At 46.4% G+C, this 20,010-nt stretch overlaps 1 protein-coding gene across 1 annotated transcript in view; it reads right to left on the bottom strand.

The window, feature by feature from the left end:
- Positions 1–2,252: 2,252 nt before the first annotated feature.
- Positions 2,253–20,010, bottom strand: part of LOC135905838 (uncharacterized) — a 30,408-nt gene continuing 12,650 nt past the window's right edge. Inside the window, exons 2-5 of the mRNA XM_065436904.2 lie at positions 18,303–18,391; positions 17,654–17,835; positions 8,680–8,729; positions 2,253–2,738 (exon numbers count right to left, since the gene is read on the bottom strand). Coding sequence (XP_065292976.1) covers positions 2,560–2,738; positions 8,680–8,729; positions 17,654–17,835; positions 18,303–18,389 — 498 coding nt within the window. The 5' untranslated portion in view covers positions 18,390–18,391 and the 3' untranslated portion in view covers positions 2,253–2,559. The remainder of the gene's footprint in view (positions 2,739–8,679; positions 8,730–17,653; positions 17,836–18,302; positions 18,392–20,010) is intronic.

The raw sequence follows: 20,010 nt of genomic DNA on the forward strand, positions 1-20,010 counted from the left end.
CGAGCTCTTTTTCGATAAAATCTTTCATCACCCAGAATTAGACAAAGAACTGCTGTCACTGCACTGCACATTCCGATGATTACACCATGCTAATAAGGTCGGCATACCTTCTATCAGAAGGAATTCCTTTTCGCTTTCCTGGCTCTTACGCACACCTTAAGAGTGGAATCACCTTCCCGAAATTCTCGCTACAATTCTGAATCATGAAATTTAAAAACCCCATAGCTAATATTTTATAGAGCCCGCTTTTGCACCTGCTATGGTTATGTTAATGTTCAATCTTGTTTTATTTAGTTTTTGTTTATTTGGTAATAGCGAACTTGTATGTTACATCCGACTTTTGTACCTACTTTTATAATAGCCATGTTAATCATACATTGATTTATGTTTCACATGCTGCTTTCATTCAGCAATCTTATTCTTTGTATTTATTGTTTCACACGCCCTCTCTACTGCTTCGGCCCCGAGGGTATATCAAGCAAACATGGCTAGCCGATTCGTCCGTCCGTGTGTCACCTGTACGCCGAAAACTCCTCCAGCGCATGAGCGAAAAGAGGCGCGCGACTGGGTGCGCCATAGTGACGTCGTTGCTCTCCATCGTAGCCGACTGCGTTCGCAGTAGTTTCCCTCCGGTTCTGAAATGGATAGGCTACGCGTTATAACCACTCCTGAGGAACAGGCAGCTTTCGATCAGGAACGCCGCCAGCAGAACCGGGAACGAGCTCGTCTACGCCGTGACGATACAGCAGCCCGGTCACAAGAAGAGGCTCGTGCAGCCGAGTGGAATCGGCAACTGCGCACCGAGAATCCGGTAGGCTACCAAGCCATCGCTAAATGAACCGTTGGGATTAATGCAGTGATAAACACCGGGGCCACACGTTTCAGTTTCGCTGCTTAATCATCTGTACGGAGTGTTCGGACGGCAATTTTTAAAGCTTTCTTTCGATGCAACGTAAGCGCCAAGGATATGTGGCGCTTTCTGCTAAGAGCTGAAGCGGAGACCATGTGGCATTCACCCATCTCCCCTGAAATAATTCCTCTGTGAAAGTTCAATGGTCCATGTGCGGAACATTGGTATGCCCGTGTTATATCGGTATTAATCGACGCTGCGCAAGCTTATATCCTTGGCTCTTAAAACTAACCTAAAAATATGACACATTGCGATTATAAAGAAAACCAGTGCTTAGGTTTCACGCGTCGAAAGCACCATCTTATCAGGTACACCGTACTGTGGAACTCTGGTAGAATTTTGACCACGTACACGAAGTACACGAGCGGTCTTGCATTTTGCCTATATCAAAAGGCCCCTGCCGCGTCAAACAGAATACCCGCGACCTCCGCAAAGCAACACCCAAGTCATTAGGCTACCGCGCAGAGTGATAATGAACAACTTATGTGCTTAGCACATCGGTAGCAACGTTTACGACACTTCTTTGCAAAGGTAATTAATGAATAAAGGAGAACTTCCTGCTGATCAAGTGCAAGTTAAGCTACACCACTTGGTGAAGCTGAAATCCGTTTTCAATGACCCATTTTCTTTGGGAAGCAACTTTTGTCCAGGAAAAGAAAAGGAACAAAGCAGACTCGTTTGCAATCCCTTGCGTTTATTTCAAAGCAATTGCATAGGTGGTTACAAGTATACGACACATGGGAAGCAATAATCGCAAAGGATCTAAGTCGACCACAAATGCCACGCTTACTTCTCGAGTTACACATTGGTAATGTCAGTCAAACATGAGATGTCAAACTTCAGTTGTATTGTTAGAAGCACGTTCATATTGTGACATAAGAGTAGAGCACATGGGCGGTAAGGCAATTAACAAGCAGAAAATGCTGACCACTGCAGTATTCAACAGATAATTTTCTGGTCAGTGGTACGGTTCCTGTTTGCGTTTACACAAGGTAGCGTATGAGCCACACAAAGAGCCCAGGAGCGGAAAAATTACCACGGCTGATTTCTGGAAGGGAACCGATCGCAGCCTACCTAGAGCAATTTTTGAAATATGCCATAAGAATGTTGTACGTAGCATTCTTCAGCTCTACCTAAAAGGCTAGCAGAACAGCGTTTGTCAGAGGCTTAGACATCCGTAAAGAGTTCGCATCACACTACAAAGGCCCGAAAGGAAGACACATACTGAAGCCTGATCAAGTCATTGTATTCTATGGAAGATTTCTTGCTATATTAGCTCTAAACAACGCCAGGAGACGATGACATGCATCTTCGCCGCGCTGCACCCACGAGTAGAGCAACATGCACATCAAGAGATTATCTACCGGCTGTAATATGGTCAAAAGTTCCTGTCCGCCACATACCCACGAGTGGAATCATTGCGTGCTGCACGCTACGCAAACAGGAGTGCTGCACGCTAGGTAACATTTACCGCCACCCCACGACTCTTATTACAATAAAACCCGAAGAAATAAAATACGCGTCGTCAACATGTTTAAAATCGGGTATAGGCAAGCGCAAGTAAAAACGTAGGTAAAATCAGGTAGGTAGCGGGTATAAAATCACGTTTGTCTTAAAATGAGTATTAAAAACACGTAAGTATACGGATGTCAATTAAAAGGGTTGCGCCATGAGGTGGCAGCTACAATACGCGAGGTTTTTTTTTTAGGATAACACTGAAAATGGCTCGGGTCCGAACAGTCAGGAGAGAAGCATCCTTTCTTGAAGAGGAAAGAGAAGTCCGGGAGCTCGAGGGGGGCCAACCCACCGGGCGTACGTGATTTGGTCGCTATTGGAGAAAGGAACATAAGAGCATGTATTGTAGCAGTGCTTGTACATGCAACTTAATGTAGGACCGAGTTATTCGATCAGGGTGACTGCACATTCATTCCGCCCGCAAAACTGCTAGGTTAGCGTTCCCACAAAGAGTTGGCGACCCAACACACAGTACACGACTGCGAACTGCAGCTGATTTATTAAAAGGAGACTAAAGACAAACACGAAGTCAAGCGAAAGTGATAAATCAGTGCTCGAGAATATCTAAGGTGCCAATATTATCGCGACGAGAACCTAAATAATCAAGGCGTTGAGGTAAATGAAATAAGAGACTCCCACGGGACATCCGAGTACTTGCCCGATGACGAAAGCACTCATTTAAATTTTGTGACTAGCACTCAACCACTCACTGCCGAAATATTGCTTGTATGGTGTAGGACTAAATTGCGAGCTACCTAGTTCTATTTCATTTTTAGAACAAGAACTCATCGAAATGCCCCTTGAAAACGACGCGGGTGGTCGAAAGTTTCGTTTTTGCTCGATTCCGCACCGTCGACATTTTCGTGTTTCAGTAGTTTCGTTATCTCGTAGTTCTGCACTGGTTTTTCTGGATCGCGACACTCGCACAAAGTGAGTGGCAGAGAATTCAATGTCGATGTGATGTAGCGGGATGCCCGAACGGTCTACGCCACATGACCGACACGTAGCTGGCGCGGGCAATCCACCGCACTGTCTTGGCTCGGTACCCGCCGTCTGTGGGGCGCAGATTTACTCATCGAAGGCAGCAAAGTGTGGTGATGGCGCATGCAACGTCACAACTCCCCTGTTGGGTGCCCGGAGATTTTAATTTCTAAAAACGTATTCGCACCCTTCAGATGTAATTTCTTCGTAAACTTTTCTTGGCACGAAAAAAGCGTTGCGATGTTTCTGGGACTGTATTTGAAGAATTCACGCCGACTTAATATTTGCCTTTAGTGTCCTTTTAAAGTTTGGCTTGGAGATAAAAGCGCAGAAACTCCCTAGTTGCACGGTCGCTTGATTGAATTGAATGAAGTTTGCGGTATTTCAGACTGCAACTGCCAGTCACAGCCTTGTGTTCGGCAGGTTGTTTCTTAGATGTCATGCTGTAGCCATTACAAAGAAATTGATTAGGGAGAAATTGCTTGCTAGTTTATTTGGAGCGTAGAATTGATAAGTATACAAGTAGACGTATGGGCGTAGAAAGGCAACAAGGACGCGACGTGGACAGGTCCCCAATCACTAGAGGGATTCGGTATTTCGATAAGAATTTTAACAAGGAGTATTTCATTTTTCATATGCGCATAATGTTTTAATATTTAAGAAGCGCAATCTCACAGAAATATTTATGGTTGGGGAGATTTCAATTGTTTTAGACATCACCGAGACATGCCCTTTACACACGAACTCCCGCCGTCCGGCTCTATACAGTTTTATTAAGTTTAATAAGGATGTTTATCAAGTATATTAAGTATAGTAAGTTATTAAGTATATCAAGCTGCAGTTTTTGAGCAAACAAATCAGTTGGGCCTATTACCTGCCAACATGCCGATTTGCATGTTGGAAGGCTCAAACGGTGATTGTTGGCAACTGCCTTTATCCTGCCATCAAGAACTCCTGGCGACATTTGATTTCGTTTGGTTCTCGAATTCTTGCTTCGCTCATTTTCCAAGAGTAGGACTTACTGAAACGCTCCTACAGAAGCTTGTAAAATGTAGAACTGGGTGGACTAGCACGGAGACCCAACAAGAATTATATGAGGTCTGATGCTGTGCCCGCTCTGTACAAGATTGCCCACAACAGCAAGAAAGGCGTACGGAGACGCGGTGTGCCTCTTGTGTTCTCCGTCCCCACCAAGCTCAAGAATACATTTTCCAATTTGCTACGATGACGTAAAAAGGAGGAAACCACACGAGACATTCTACGACATTCACGCAATGTCGCACAGCAGTGGTGTATGAGGTTCTATTCTCCAGTGGCAAGTGCTATGTTGGCGAGACTGGGAACTGCGCGAGTCAAAATGAGGGAGTATGCGTAAAATTTGAATAAGGCTGACTGCGCACAATTGGTGATGCATGTTAACACTCGTGGATGCGAGCTGCAATTCGGTAGTGTACGAATTCTGGGCAGGAGCAGGAACTCTGCCGCAAGAGAAACACTTGAGCATTTGATATTAAGAAACATGGTGATAAGTGTCAGCAGTACGTCTCTTTCTTTGTATGCCACTGAGTTTCCTCTGTCGGAGTCAAATCAGATTCGACACCGCGACAGCTGCTTCATGTACGGTAAGATGCGCAAGCGTGCACTCGTAAGTAAAATAAACTGCTGCTGATAATGACGCTAGTTCGTGTACTTTTCGAAGTCCTTCGTGGCAACCATACATCTAGGTATCCAGCAACAGGGGATACAGAGTTTTGATTTAGAACCTCGCATGCTTTCCACAAATCTTGCCGAAAATCGATCTCAGATTATGCAGAATGCTTACAAATTTACAACTCTGCACCAAACCAGATATCTCAGTTTTGTAAACTGCACCTGTCAAAGAAACTAAAGCGCATGAAGTTAACACAAATTCAACTCTTACTCAATACTGTTGTAATGCTTACAAGTGTTTAGCAAAATCCGAACTCCCACGCTAGCAGTTCCGTCGGGATCAGTCTATAATACGTTATCTTGCCCGCTTTAGTGTCTGTAGGTGCTCTTCAGAGAATTCAGAGCAATATTTACAACCAAAGTGAATAGTTGAAAACAGTGCTTACTTTTGCAATTCAACTTTGGTAATGTCATTAAAAATTAAATTTTGGGGTTTTACGTGCCAAAACCACTTTCTGATTATGAGGCACGCCGTTGTGATGGACTCCGGAAATTTCGCCCATCTTGGGTTCTTTAACGTGCACCTAAACCTAAGCACACCGGTGTTTTCGCATTTCGCCCCACATCAAAATGCGGCCGCTGTGGCCGGGATTCGTTCCCGCGACCTCGTCCTCTGCAGCCCTACACCATAGCCACTGTTTACCCTCTTGAGTATTCGACTTCATACTTGAGAGAAACTTCTGCCAGCCTGTCCTCGCGTCTTTCCTATTTAACATGTTGAAATTCTATTAGAATTTCGGCCGTAGGATATTCACGTAGTTTGCCCCCATGCTTAATTTTGTCCCCTTCATGCCTTTCTGAAATCGTCCTTCCACCAAGGGACCCGTCTTTTGAATGAAGTGCCACTTGTTTGAGGAATGAACTTTTCAGCGCCATCATTGATAAAAGCGGTAAAGTATGAAACGGCATGATCTATACTAAAATTATCCATAAAATCTTTTCGCAAGTAGTGGATTCCTTAAAACATTCACAGTCAGCTTTGGCTAGCTTCTAGCGTGGGGCGTCCGGATGGAAGTCAGGTTGGTTTACTAAGTTCAGCGCTAGTTGGACAGATTTCCGGACAGATTTTTAATTACACATCAGTCTAAATCAGAAAAGATAGAAGCGAAGGGGGATCGCAGGTCGAGTGACGAGTATAAATTATGATGTGGATTACAATAAGCATGTTCGTCCTTTTGGTGAGGCACGTTCCGGAGGTTAAAAGCAAAGTTACAATGAGTCGACCTATCCGGTCGCATCGCGAGTCTCCGCACATCGTGCTATGAGCGTTAAAACCTCCCAAGAGTATGTTAGGCTTGGGAAGCAGATCAACGAGGTTATACTTTGTCGAGATGATCGTTCGGTGGTATATAAATGGAATATGCAGTGACTAATTTATTGAAAAGAATGTCCCGAACTAACAGTGCCTCAGGGAGCGTCTGAAGCGTCGACGTGTCGGCAAACTACAGACTTGTCTGCGACTATGCCGACACCACCGGAGGCGTTCCTCGTCTCGCTCTTTCGACAAGATGCTGTAATTACGAAAAAAATTGGCATTCGTAGGCGTCAGATGTATCTCGAACATACACCAACATTGGATTGCGTTAGGGTAGTAGTTCTATAGTGCCGTCAAGGCAATGAAGAAGCTCTCCGACATTCCACTGTAGTATTTGTGTTTCCATAATGATTAAGATATTTTTTGCTATTTGTTTTAGAGACTCATATTAGCTCACGGGCCCTTTCCGGGTACCGTGACGCGAGGTTTTTCTTTTCTGGAGCGATCACGATAATCTAGCCGCTCCTTGTGAAGGCCTCGACAAGCTGGACGAGACCTTTGAGACCACCAGCCCAGAGGTCGATGGCCCCTTCTGCTGAGATGGCGGAGCAGCACGAGCTGCAGCCGCCGAGGGGAGCGGGGGGGAGGCAGGCGCTGATGGCGTCACCGCCGGCTCGATACGTGTGGGCCGGACATTCTGTTAACTCAAGATCTCCAAGAGGTCAGCCTCGGTCAGGTAAAGGAAATCAACGCCCGAGAACGCCGCGGGTGGTGTCCATAGCACGGTGCAGGGTAACTGTTACTTGGGTCTCCCCCCAAATGATACTAGTTTCGGCAGTTTCTCATATTGCTTCTGATCACAGCTCTAAGAGGAGATCACCGCTTGCCATCCTTCACTCCTTAGAACCTGGGGCAAAAACTTCACACAACGACTGAAACAAGGAACGGTGAACTGGATTGTACTGGTTTGTACGACTTTTCAGAGTGAATAATGTTGAATCGAGAGTTCAGGATTTGGCGTCCGAAAAAACGGGAAGACATCTTCGGTGCGCCCTCATTGGGGGCGATCAGGGAGTTTAAGGAAAGCATTTGCCATAAGTATGCATGGTGTTTTCAGCACCGATGCCAACCGCCCATCATGGAGTCCAAAAGCGGGACTTGACAAGTTCCTGCGAGGGAAGCCCTGCCAACGCCAGCAGGAAATGGCTGCTATAACCAAACAGCATAACCAAGAATGGCTAGCCACACAAGGTTAACCCTTGCCACTGGGACACTCGGAAGTGAGAAATGAAGAGAGGACAGGAAACGGCCACCGACGATTTCTTACAGGCGGATCAATTTGGAGGTACCGTCTATGTGCAACAGAGGCCGAAGAGGAAGTGAACAACGGATTACAGTACTTTCAAAAAGTGTGTGGTGAATCGGTCACAATTGGAGTACTTGAAAATACCGGACCTGATGTTGACGTATCTGCTCTGTGATATCGGGGCGAAATTGCTCTCATTTCCGGCGGTACTATGCTATGAAATAAATTAAAAGTGGTTATTTATTTAGTACTTTAGGAAAATTACTTCAGAATTGCTGATCCGTTTCGCTTTAGTAGTAGCCCACACAAGGAGATTTTACATGCACAAAATAATGGACCATAAATACATGCACCATAATTACGCATAATAACGTCTTAATTATTCACGTTGCCGCACATTTCAATGTACGTATTGCAGCTGGGGTGTGCAAGACTTAGGACGAATTCTGAGGATGGCACCGATTTCCAGATATGTGCTGTAAAACTTGCGGCAAAAACTCCCTGTTCCACTTACTTCCGAAAGAATACTGTTTTGTGCGTTGAAGTTTAAAAAATAAGTCAAGGCATTTCATCAGACAGTCTGAAAATCAGTGTTTCCAAACTTGCTTATCCACAGAATTTGTCCCGAGTCGATAAGCTGTGCAGACTCACTAGCCGCAACTCGCAGATTTAAAAATGCGAGGTAAAGGAATAAATCAAAATGATAATTAGCGTAATTGTGTTAATTATTCTGTGAGGCAACAATCTTTCGTAAAGTAATAGCTGCTACATAGCGCTTTTGCATCAGTGGTTCAAATTGTGCTATCTCCCACAGGCAACTTAAAGATTCTGCGCAGCTAAAGAATAACCTTAATGTTTTCTAATTCAACAAGCTGAACGCATGTTTTCAGCATGAGTCGTTGCAAAAAAAAATGTGTGCCTTTAAAAAATGCATCTTTGTACGTGTTTCTCATTCTTGCAACGTAGGAGGGATAATCGTAACTGAAACGTAGTGATAGCCACCTTCTCCTTTTGGGTCGATCTCCACCAGACCATCCGCACCCCGTCCTGTCCTGAAAAAAAAGAACACGTCATATGTAAATATAAGTACACGATGACAAATGTTATTCACAGTATCAGCACATGACGCCTGCAAGCAGAGGGTTCGTCGCGATGTCAAATCCGTCAAGTACCGCCAGTGCTTGCGCAAACCGATCCGCGACGAAAGCCTGCTACGTGTTATAGAGAACGCAGAAGGGCTCGGCTATCGTGCTCTGCTAACCTATGGCGCTTTCATTCAACGAGAGTAGCGCCATCAAAGGCGGGCAAGGGCGGATCTTTTCTGCTGGTCCTCATTTATGGCTGCCTGACGCGAACGACAACATTCGGTGCACTGCACGTAATTGGTGACATGAAGTAATAAGTGGCTTCACTGGTCAAGCCATTTCTACATTAAGACTCTTTTGGAACAACGGCACGCAGGTTTACTAGCTGCACCTTGAAGACGCTTGTTGTATTAAAGTATTAGAACATTTAACTAGGCTTTCTCTAGTGCAGAAGTTAGTATTACGCACGTCTGGGGTACCGCAGCGCATCGTCTCCCCCCAAGATTTTACCTTCTTCATCCCTTATAGCTGTCTGCATATTGTTAGTTCGAGCTCCGCGTGGTCAAACATGGCTACAGAATCTTTGCGGTGGGCCTTTGTGCCTTTTGGCAAATGTCATGCGCCCAACCTCCACTTGTGTATGTTATGCGCCCAAAGTTCCCGGGATATACTTTAGCGAAAATGTAGCAGCCCCAGTTGGACGTCTAGACGCACAAGGGTGTTTTCGCATTTCGCCCCACATCGAAATGCGGCCGCTGGAGCCGGGATTCGAACCCGTGACCTCAGCCGAACAGCCGAACACGATAGCTATTAAGCAATAACGGCGGGTAAGGGTTTGAGTGCATTAGAAGTGATGGGAAATATGCACGCACACAGTCGATTTTGACGGACATACTGAATCCAATGGTTCCCCAATGTTAATTCTGTGGGATGAAGGGAAAATGAGTCATAGACAGGTAACGTGGCAATGCGGAAACAGGCAGTCATGTATACACTACGCCTTAGCCTCAGAAATGGCTTAAAAACTAGACCAAATGATAATAGACTAACATGGAAAAAAGCGCCCATGTAGCGATCATAGAGGTTTAACTTCAAACCGTCCGAGAGGTACTAACGCAAAGCATGAACTAACAGCAAAGGAATTCCTAAAAATAAGTGAACAGCAAATAACAAGCACAGAAATTTCGGGCTGATCCATTTATAGTGGCGCATTAGCCACCGAAGCTGTCGATCACAGACCGACCAACTATGGCAAAACTCCGCGGCCAGAAACATCTTGAATCTGGAGTTTGCACCGGTGAAACTCGAATGAGGTTGCAACTCGCGCCTCTCGTACTCTGCTTGTTCTTCGGGAACTTTCCATTTATCTTGGCGTTGCAACTGTTGCAGTGATCTACCTCTGAAATGCATAATCCGGTTATCAAACAGCCCGGCGGCAACCGCGGCGCACACCTCCGTGTTTTCTTCGCACAACTGCCGCAGCGTTGCATTGAGGGCAGATGACAGGACACGCAGGCAGCAGCAATGGCGGCCAGCCCGGGTGCACTCCCCTACTGCGCAGGCGCGGCGTGCCGTGAAATCACGTGTCCGTTCTTCTGCGCCGTACTATAGTTCGTTGTCTTTTTTGGCTCCTTTACTGGCGTTACCCAGCCCAGATAGTCACCCCCTCCATGCGAAAGCGCACATACGGCTCATCCCTACAGGCTCGTCAGGCAAGCAGCTTCGCTGTACGAACAGAAGAAAATGGAGGCTTTTCCTACAGCAGTCAGAATATAAGTTGTAGACGTTACGCAGAAGGAGATAAGACATACATGCATAAAAACTGCTCAATCACAAAGGGGAAACCACGTAAGTGACGGAACAAGGAAATAAAGCTAGCTTGAAAGGAGCGTAAGCAGGCGTCTAGGGATCAAGGAGAAGCAAAAAGTTGGGACTACACGCAGAAGAGTTGCTGCTTAGCTGGAACAAATACCGACAAAAAGTGCGGCGAGTGACCTTGTGTAACAGAAAGAAATACACAAGCGAACGTTCTGTGAATTACATTTACATCAGGCACAAAGGCGCCCAAAAAAAGATTCTTGAACAACATAACAGCACTCGTAGCTAAACTAAAACTCGCAAACGGCTATAAGAGTTGAAGACGGTAACAACTATGAAGTTGACGATGCACTGGGGTACATTACAGACGTTGTGAGGGATGACTTTGGCACGAAAGAAAGGGTAGTTGAGACACAGATCCAGCAACAACAGAGAAGCCTGGCGTAGTCCCAAATGCGGCAGCAGGACCCAGTTAAATTCCAATCAGGCTAATAAAAACTGTCCTAAGAGCAAGGTACCGATGACTAATGCCATAGGGCAAGTGATTTGAACCAGGAAAGTTCCGGAAGATGGTGTGAAAACGAAATGAACATCCACAAAGGTAAAGTTTATAAGGATCAGACGAGCTTGTACAGGCCACTTACAGTAACGTCCGTGATAATGTCACGGGGTCAACAGTAGGCAGAAGTATATTTACAGGATATTGACAATTGCAGCAGCTGACAGGATGGTAGACAGCGCGCAAAGTCCAGAGCGTCGTCTTCTTTCGACCAAGATGAAAAGTGTTCTTAAGGTGTCACATGATCCCTGGCGGCTGAAGCATCGGCTCACTGCTGGTTAGGAGGCGGGCGAGAGGTACGACTTTCTAGGACAATGTTCCCATCATCCTTCAACAAATCTTACCTGATCCTTCCCCATTGTCTTCCCCCTTTGCATAGCTCCCAGGCGTTCTTCACTCCTTCCGGCGTTACTTGTGGGATTTCTAATTCGTCTAGACTATTCTCTCTCACATTGTCGTCGTGGGTGCTACTGGTACTGTACAAATATCTATAGAACTCGTCAGCCACGTGAACTATCTCATCCATATTAGTAACAATATTGCCGGATTTGTCTCTTAACGCATACATCTGATTCTTGCCTATTCCACAATCTACGTAAAATCGCAAACTGTAGTCCTTTTTTCCTAGTACAACAGGGGTGCCCATGGGCTTCAAGAAGGTTCAATGATGTTACGAGAAAGTATCTTGTCAACTTCATGGCGGATGATGTGTCGCTCGGTATGCGAGACGTAGTAGGGTCGCCGATGGATCTGACTCGCATCACCCGTGTTCGATGTTTGACGACAGATGTTTGTCCTAGAGGACGCTTTTCAAGGTCCAATATGTCGCATTACAAGGCAAGGAGGCAAAGTAGTTCTTGAGCACACTGGGGCGGAAGGTTGGGAGCAATAATTTTCTTTAGGGTATTCAAGTCTCAAGGGACAGGAGGCGAAGCAAGAGTTGCACACGAGGAGCGCTCACAAGTTCAACCCAAAATGTGGTAGTATCGGGCCAGCGTGACTTGCGCCAGGGATATTCCGCGCGGGGGTGCTTGTGTACAAAGTCCAAAGCTCACAAGCGGTAGGCACGACATGTTGTCCGAAATGGTAATGACGGTGTGAAGAAAAGCGACGTTATACGAGAGCAGGACATCTGCATTAGAGGATACGATGTAGTCACCGTTTGTTACAGGTGCAACGGGTGAAATACCTATGAAGGTAATGGCATGGTGAGGGAGGCGATATGCTTTGTGAAACAGCCGTGTAAGAGCACTATCGGGAGGGTCAACACCAGCAGGTAGAGCGAGTTGCACAACACCAGCAGAAGAGCCTCTCAAAGCGGAATGTGTAGACAAATTCAATACCCAGGATTAGGTCGTGAGGGAAGTGCTCTAGAACAATAAAATAAAACAAGCATGATGTCCGGCGACACTCACGAGAGCCAGGCACATGCCAATAAGGGCTGGTGTTCCACTGTCGGCGACTCGGATTACAGGCGACGGGGCAGCAGAGGACTTTCTTGAGACGATTCCGAAGCTGAGCATTCATCAGGGATACGTGCGCGCCTGTGTCAGTCAGAGCTGTAACTGGTATACCATCCACGTTCACTGATAAGGTTCCGATGTGTGGGCAAGGTCAGAAGAGGATTTTTGGTTCTGGTCGGTTTGGCCGCACTTATTTGAGCAGACGGCCCGCAGAAATCGGAGTGTGTTCCAAGATTTACGCGAAACTACTTACGCACCCAATTATTTAAAAAACCATGGATAAAAATGAGATGGTGCAGTCTTAGGTTTGAGAACGAATTTCGGGTAAATGATGACAACGAGCATAGTTTATGGTGAAGAGTCAGTGCTGCCCTCTTCTTCAGAGTAGCTTCTTTTCCTTCATTTATCGTCGGCGTCACAGTTCGCCTTTCACGCGACCACGAAAGTTCCACAAAATTTTATCACTGCACCATAACACATCTCATGACAACTTCACTGGTGTGCACTTTTCACACTCGGGACGCATGTATGTATTCCAGTCTAGAGTAGGCTCCAAACGAATAACGATGTCACACGAGTTTATCGATGGAGATACAATACATTCCTGCAACTATTTACAAAGAAACAGGTGGCTTATTCTGCGAACTCCAGCTTTTCTCTTTGCCTTTGACATGGCACCCAATATTCTGTCATTGATCTTGCGGAAGCGAACGCATGATTTTTCTGCCCCGATTTCTAATTGCTCCAGCACTTGGGCACGCAGCAGTTATTAGGCATATCCGGGTATAGACGTAATCCACATTCCATGGCAATGTAAGGCTTGCCGGACGCATAACCGAATTGAAGCACAAACACAGAATACGAGCGCGGTTCACGACCAGAAAATGCGCGCTCGGAAGCATGTCGCCGCATGCCAGGTCTTTTGTAACCCCGAAGCTATCCAAGGAACGGCAGGTGCATCTAATCGAATTGTTATCGCCGTCGTCGGTAACTCGCTCTTCCGCCTCTAATTTTCAACACAGGTGCGCCGCTCGTAGCACGCTGCACTGAACTTCTATGTGGGCCTCTTTTGCGTGACGTAGCTCAAGAGGAAATGTTGTAGGAAGAAGGCCTTAAGTTCTCGAGGGGGTGTTGGTGTAGCTGGCTCCTGAAATTATGGGTTCGCGACACTGAAATACTTTCATCTTGCTGCTATGAGCCGATTTGGAAACTTTTTGCAGCAGAACGCTCTCTTGATAGGTAAAAATTTCCAGCGTATAACCAAAGTTTGCTGTGCGGCCTGGTGAGAGGCGCTTGAAGAAAGCCTCGGCAACATGGGTCAAAGTGAGCGGCGAAAGCGCAGAAGTATCTGTACCTAAAAGCGTGGACACAAAATGAAGGAAAATGTAAGCAATGTTATCAACCAAGTACAGGTAATTGAAGGCCTAAATAAACAAGCAGCAGTAATCAGAAAGTGGGAGAAACAGAGGCAGCGAATTGGATGCAAAGAATGGAAATGAAAACTACCATGGAAATTTCGAACAACAAAAAAATTACAAGGGAGAACTTGAGGTAAAGTGAAGGGACGTGCATTGCGATTTAAAGCTGGAGCTGAATGCCGAAGCACGCTGAGATACCGAAGGGTATATTAGCAATACGATGAGGCATGTGCACAGCGCAGCAAACGACTGGACGAATGCAAAGGCATTCGTCCAGCGAGACCAGTACGCAGCGTACGCAGTAATGGTGGCCATGGGCGGTGCATTGGCGGGCTGGAGGGGAGAGGCGCGCACTCTCCGCTATAGCCGCGACTCGGCGGTTGGTCCGCGTAAACCTGTAGCTTAAAGTTTCGCACGGAATCGTTTGCCACCGCATATTCGCCATGGCCGACGCGTGTCGTTATTCGTGATAAACACAGCCTGCGATTCTTGCCGACAACGTTTCTGGATCTGTCAGGAAGTTTCCTTTAAGGCATTCCAGAGCGCGGATTTCGCGCGAGTCGCCCGCTCCACACCGACACTGTTAGTCTACATTCGACGTGTGCGATGTAGAGATGCACGAAATGTCTGGAAAATGATGCAGCACCGGAAACGATCGCTCTTTAATATCACCTATGACTGGACTGACGTGCGAAGTGTCCCAAAGCGCTGACTTATACGAGGGAAAGTTCTAATGGTGTTTTACTCCGACCCTGTTGAGGCACGCGTTCATGGCTTAACGGTTTCGGTATCAGGCTTCCATGCTCTCAGGTCCAGTAAATATACATACCCAAGTTCGTTGCCGGATTGATTCCCATCAGCATAGCACAATTCGTAGTGCAATGCAAGTGTAATGCGGAGGCTGTGGGTTCAGCTCGAACGTGCGACAAGTTTTCTTTTCGTCCACTTTCATTTCCCCTTTTGTTTGCTGCATTTCAGTATCAACCACAGCCAATTTTATTGATGCTTTCATGTCATTATCTGTTGGCTTTATATGGTTATGATTATCCGGGGTGATTTACGCAACTTGAACAAACAATTTCAAAAATTGACAAACCGCAAGTAAATGCTAAGATCAATTCTGCAAATGTTTGAAACTTCACTTTAGGGCCAAGTGCGCTTCGTTACGTTGTAGAGGGCATTCGAAAACGACCGGTCCAATTTTTTTTTGCGGCAACGTACATGCCGCGTGGCCATTTCTTTTTTCCGACCTTTAAAGAAAGCCCAAAATATAAGATTAAGAACAACCACATGACGGCAAACTCGGTTTCATTCAGTTGCGGCTAACCACTTTTCTTTAAAATCCTTGGTTCAAGTTACGTGAACCACCGTTCGTATACAGAGAAGGCAAAAAAGCAGGTTGGCTCCATTGGTGTAGGGTCACAAATGACAACTACGTACGTGGAAACACTTCGTCACTATCCAAGCGTTTCGGCTGGTATTTCAGCCTTCAGTCAAAATAGGCGAAGGCTGGTCCACCAAACGAAACGTCTGGACTCGAGGTAACGAATGTGACGTACGTGCATATACATCTTATAGCGCACCACTGAAGGCGCAAACACGGGCACGCGTCGGCACGGGCCAATGCGTGTAATGCGTCATAAGCGTAGGTGGAGAAAAGGGTGATGCGTGGCGACGCACAAAGATTTTACCGACTACTGATGCTAGAAGATCGGCGACGCGTGGCGAAACATGGACGGCGTCCGCCAATCACCGGCTTCGAAGTCTCCGGCTGCTATACGTATCTTGGGGCGAAATGCGAAAACACCCGTGTGCTTAGATTTAGGTGCACGTTAAAGAACCCCAGGTGGTCAAAATTTCCGGAGGCCTCCACTACGGCGTGCCTCATAATCAGAAAGTGGTTTTGGCACGTAAAACCCCAAATATTATTATTATTATTATACGTACCATGGCCGCCAATGCGAAGACGCCGATACCAATGATCGTGCGAGTTCTCTGGACGCATGCCGCGTGCGACAGTGTCCATGAAAGACGGTGTTGTGATAGGAGACAACGATACAGCCGACAAGCGTGGGTCGACACTGACTTCAACACTGAAATCTAGCGTGCTGCTTATTTGTCCGTTCGGGGGTAAGCAAGAGTTTGCAAAAACATGAATGCCGACTATGCAAGAATAGAAAATACAAAAACGAACAAAGATTTTCCACCCACACGGGAAATTTCGTATTTGTAACAATTGAGATTTAGAGGTAATAAGCAAAAAATGGAAATGTGGAGGAAGCAATGCGACTATTGCCAGTCGGAAGGCTGCGGTCACTGCGAGTCAGCGTATGCCCAGCTGCTGGAATGTCGTAATACTAGATGAAGACGGGTCATCCCACTGCGTTTAACGGAGATGCGTGCCCAGGCAATATCGATGCCAGTGGGTTCAGCGTGTTCAGCGAAAGTGATACAAACGACATCAGTTCTCACAGCGAAGCTGTATACCCCTACCGTCGAAGGAAATTTTCGAGTCGTATGCAAAAAAAAAAAGCACCCCACACGTGGTCCGATACAGAATATAGTGCAATGCCCACCTACCCGCGGCGCAGGTGCAGTTCACCATTAAGGGGCCCAAATGCACAGCTTTGCTGGCCATCCTTCACAGAGTGGAAGGGCACTATGGTCTTTTCGTTTAACCGTATTTTTGTTCTTTTTGACCTTTTATCTGGTGCAACAAAACTCCGTCACGTGGTTTTTAAATTGGTGAACAGCTTAATTCTATGGCAATCCGCAATTTAGTGGAAATGCATTTTCATTGTATTCCACTCGTTAACGATCAGGTACAGCGTTCACGCATATAAAGCTCGATGCATGCCGAACAGTATCGAAGTGGCCTTTACCGACTTCTTTATGCGAGCTTTCAGAAACCGGGCAGAGATTCGATCTAAATAATATGTCAGGTAAAAATGTCAGTGGAGTTGTAACGGCAATGCTAAAGAAATTGACGCGAGCATTACGTCGCACCCATTGGAGGTGCCTGATCCATGCTGTAGAACACGTTCATCAATTTGCAAAGTTGGTCAGGAGCGCTCTCGACATATCCTGCACCTACGAGGAGCGAAGTGCAACTCACAGTGGGGTCCAGAGCAGACCACCGTCAGTTGCACCACACACACGCGTGCGCTGTTCTAAGCCCCGACATACTCGTCTACCTATACCACACCAGCGGCTCCGCACACTTCACTCGCACAGTTTCTTCCACTCCTAATGCTAACGATTAAGAAGCCCCCTTGAGTATCACCTTGAAGCACGTTCAATATCAGGATATGGCATGAAAATATGCGATGCAGCGCCAACTGGCTAACCAAGCACTTTTATACTTTCGTTGCTGGCTGAGATAGACGAATGAAATTTACAATAATTAGGACAAAGCTGCTTTGTCCACTTACAAGCATATATTGCTTTCAGCACCTAACCTGGGTATCTAACCGGGATACAATTGTTGCCATCCTTCACAGCATACCTGCAGGCAATAAAAACCAACTTCAAAAGTGATTGTGTCCCTGAGCAGTCTAGCATGAGAATATAAATTTGTGAAGCAGCAAAAATCCGCAATGACAACGAGGCGATCCCTTCCACTTTCCCACTCACCTTCTAGGTGCCTTGGCAAAAGCACGTTCCCTTTTGTGCGCCTCTTTCGTGCAGAACTTGTCAAAGGTAGCCGGCACCTTGGTGCTGTCATTCCATTCGGGGCGTTGCGAAGACGAAGCAGCAGGCCTGCAGCCAGCGTGTCTATCTGGACGCGCTCCGCCTGAACAGAAGTGGCCTTGGAACTGCACATAAACAGATAATTACAGATTTTTAAAACTTCAGGGACATAAGCTACGCAAGCCTTTTTGCCGAGGCTTTTCTTGCAACTTATCTGTTCTTAAAACATTTGAAGCTCTGTTAGCGTGCTACCATTGTTCAGCTTTTTTAATAGCGGAAAATAATAAACTCACTTTCGAGCGTAACGCAACCTTTTTTTTTGTGGCTGTGGACAGCTAACTGTGGACACAGATAACTGCGTTTTGTTTGCGAAATTCTGAACCTTCTCTAAACTGACTCGTTCACTTTTACTTTAGGTGAAAGTTTTTTTTTTTTACCCTCCAAGGCTGTACCTGCAGTTGCAAAAAAAAAAAGGTATCCTTCAAGTACTTGTGAAACAAAATTTTAATGATATTGTAACAGCTCATCACAAGCAATACAATTGAGACATTCGAAATATCGCTCATGCTTCCAGAAGGGTGTAGGGGCTTACATTTACAGGCTTGCATCTTGAAGGCCTCATGAGACGCTGCTGAGGAGAAGCTTGCAGGCGGCGCTTCACGCGGCAAGCAGGCGACATGGCTGCGTCGAACGTACAGTCGTAAGTTCATTGGCCGGGTTTTCACACGTCGCAAAGCAAAACATTCGAGACGGCACCGTGCAGGACACAAGGAACGGGTGGGGGGGTTATTCTATAAGTGTCCACCTAGTGGAATGTCCGTTTAGGCTAGGTGGGAATTGGCCGAGGGTGCCCGTTTTTCTTCCTAGCTGGTTACGCAACCCAGCCAAACAGCACTTCAGCAGCAGCTGAAATGGACATGTGCTCCAGGTGGATATTTAGAGAATAACCTTTCTACTAGGATCACTAGGATTAACGCTGACCAAGTGGAATTCGTCAACGCGCACCGGTCATTTCTTGCGCGAGTGCTTTTTCATACCGATCCTGTTAACGCGAGTTAGGTCACGAGAAATTGAACTCGCAACTTCGTGCTCTGCGAGCTACGTTTACCAGATCAGCAGCAGTGACTGTGCCAACGTGCTTGCATATTTGATCTGTAAGGAAAAAAAAATGGCTGTGGCTTAGGTAAGGTTAAGCCCAGGATGCGAAGCATACTAGCCTTTATTTTAGTTGTTGAACCACTGTTTAGCTTGGTGAACTGCTGTTGATTGGCTATATTTGGTTCGGCTAGACGAAGAAACAACTCATGCGTTACTCTGCTTCGCCTTGGACGCCCCGCATTGGACGCGGTGAGCGTCGAGTCGAGCAACGCAGCGTTCGGCGCGGCAACGAAATGTGCGCCTGAGCAAGCGACGCACGCCTGAGCCTTAGAAACAGCTCGTGTCTTAGGCAACACCGCATTCACTAGAGGCGCTTTTGTACCGCTTTGAAGCATCGTACTCGTGGCTCAGTGGTAGCGTCTCCGTCTCACTCCGGAGACCCTGGTTCGATTCCCACCCAGCCCATCTTGCAAGCGTTGAGTCAAAGCCACTTCTCCTCTGTCGTGACGTCACGGTGTCACGTGGTATTCAAGGCGACACCGCCGCGCCTGAGGAGCTGGGTGGAGCCCTCGTAATACGCTTCGCATAAAAGAAATTTGAAGGTGGTAGGGACTACAAGCTTGGTCGACAGTTGTCAAATGTAATGCCTAGTGACATTCGTCAACAGCCTAAAACTTATGTGGCATAGAAGAAAAGAGCATAGGAACATATATTTGAGGGAGTTGGTACAGATACATGACGGAAATAAACAGCGCAACTTTTCCGCAAACTGTAGGACACTACAGGGCGGCGCTTGCACCTGTCGTCCTGTCCTACGGTCAGCGTAAACGTTGCACTGGTTATTTCCATTAAGACAGAGCATGGTTCAGAAGAATATGGAGACTTCGATGAGAACAGTGGGTTGGTATTTATCTGGTTATATTAGGTACCTGCAGCCCCGCGTGGGGCATTACTGTATGGTAGAACAATCACTGAATACAGTGATGCGATCGTACAAGATGCGGTAGGCAATTGCTGTAAAACTTGTACAGCATAAGCAAAATCCCAAAATATAGAGAAACAATTGTCTCATCTTACAGAGGTGGAAGCAATCCCGTCATTTAAACGGAAACTGAGGCGGTGTGGTAAAAATACAATGCAAGAGGCTCTTCCACCCGTTTATTGCTTTTCAAAAGATGCATTTATAGAAGCAGTCATTCGGC

The sequence above is a fragment of the Dermacentor albipictus genome, unplaced genomic scaffold (genome assembly GCF_038994185.2).
Source record: "Dermacentor albipictus isolate Rhodes 1998 colony unplaced genomic scaffold, USDA_Dalb.pri_finalv2 scaffold_14, whole genome shotgun sequence".
NCBI classification, from domain to species: domain Eukaryota; kingdom Metazoa; phylum Arthropoda; class Arachnida; order Ixodida; family Ixodidae; genus Dermacentor; species Dermacentor albipictus.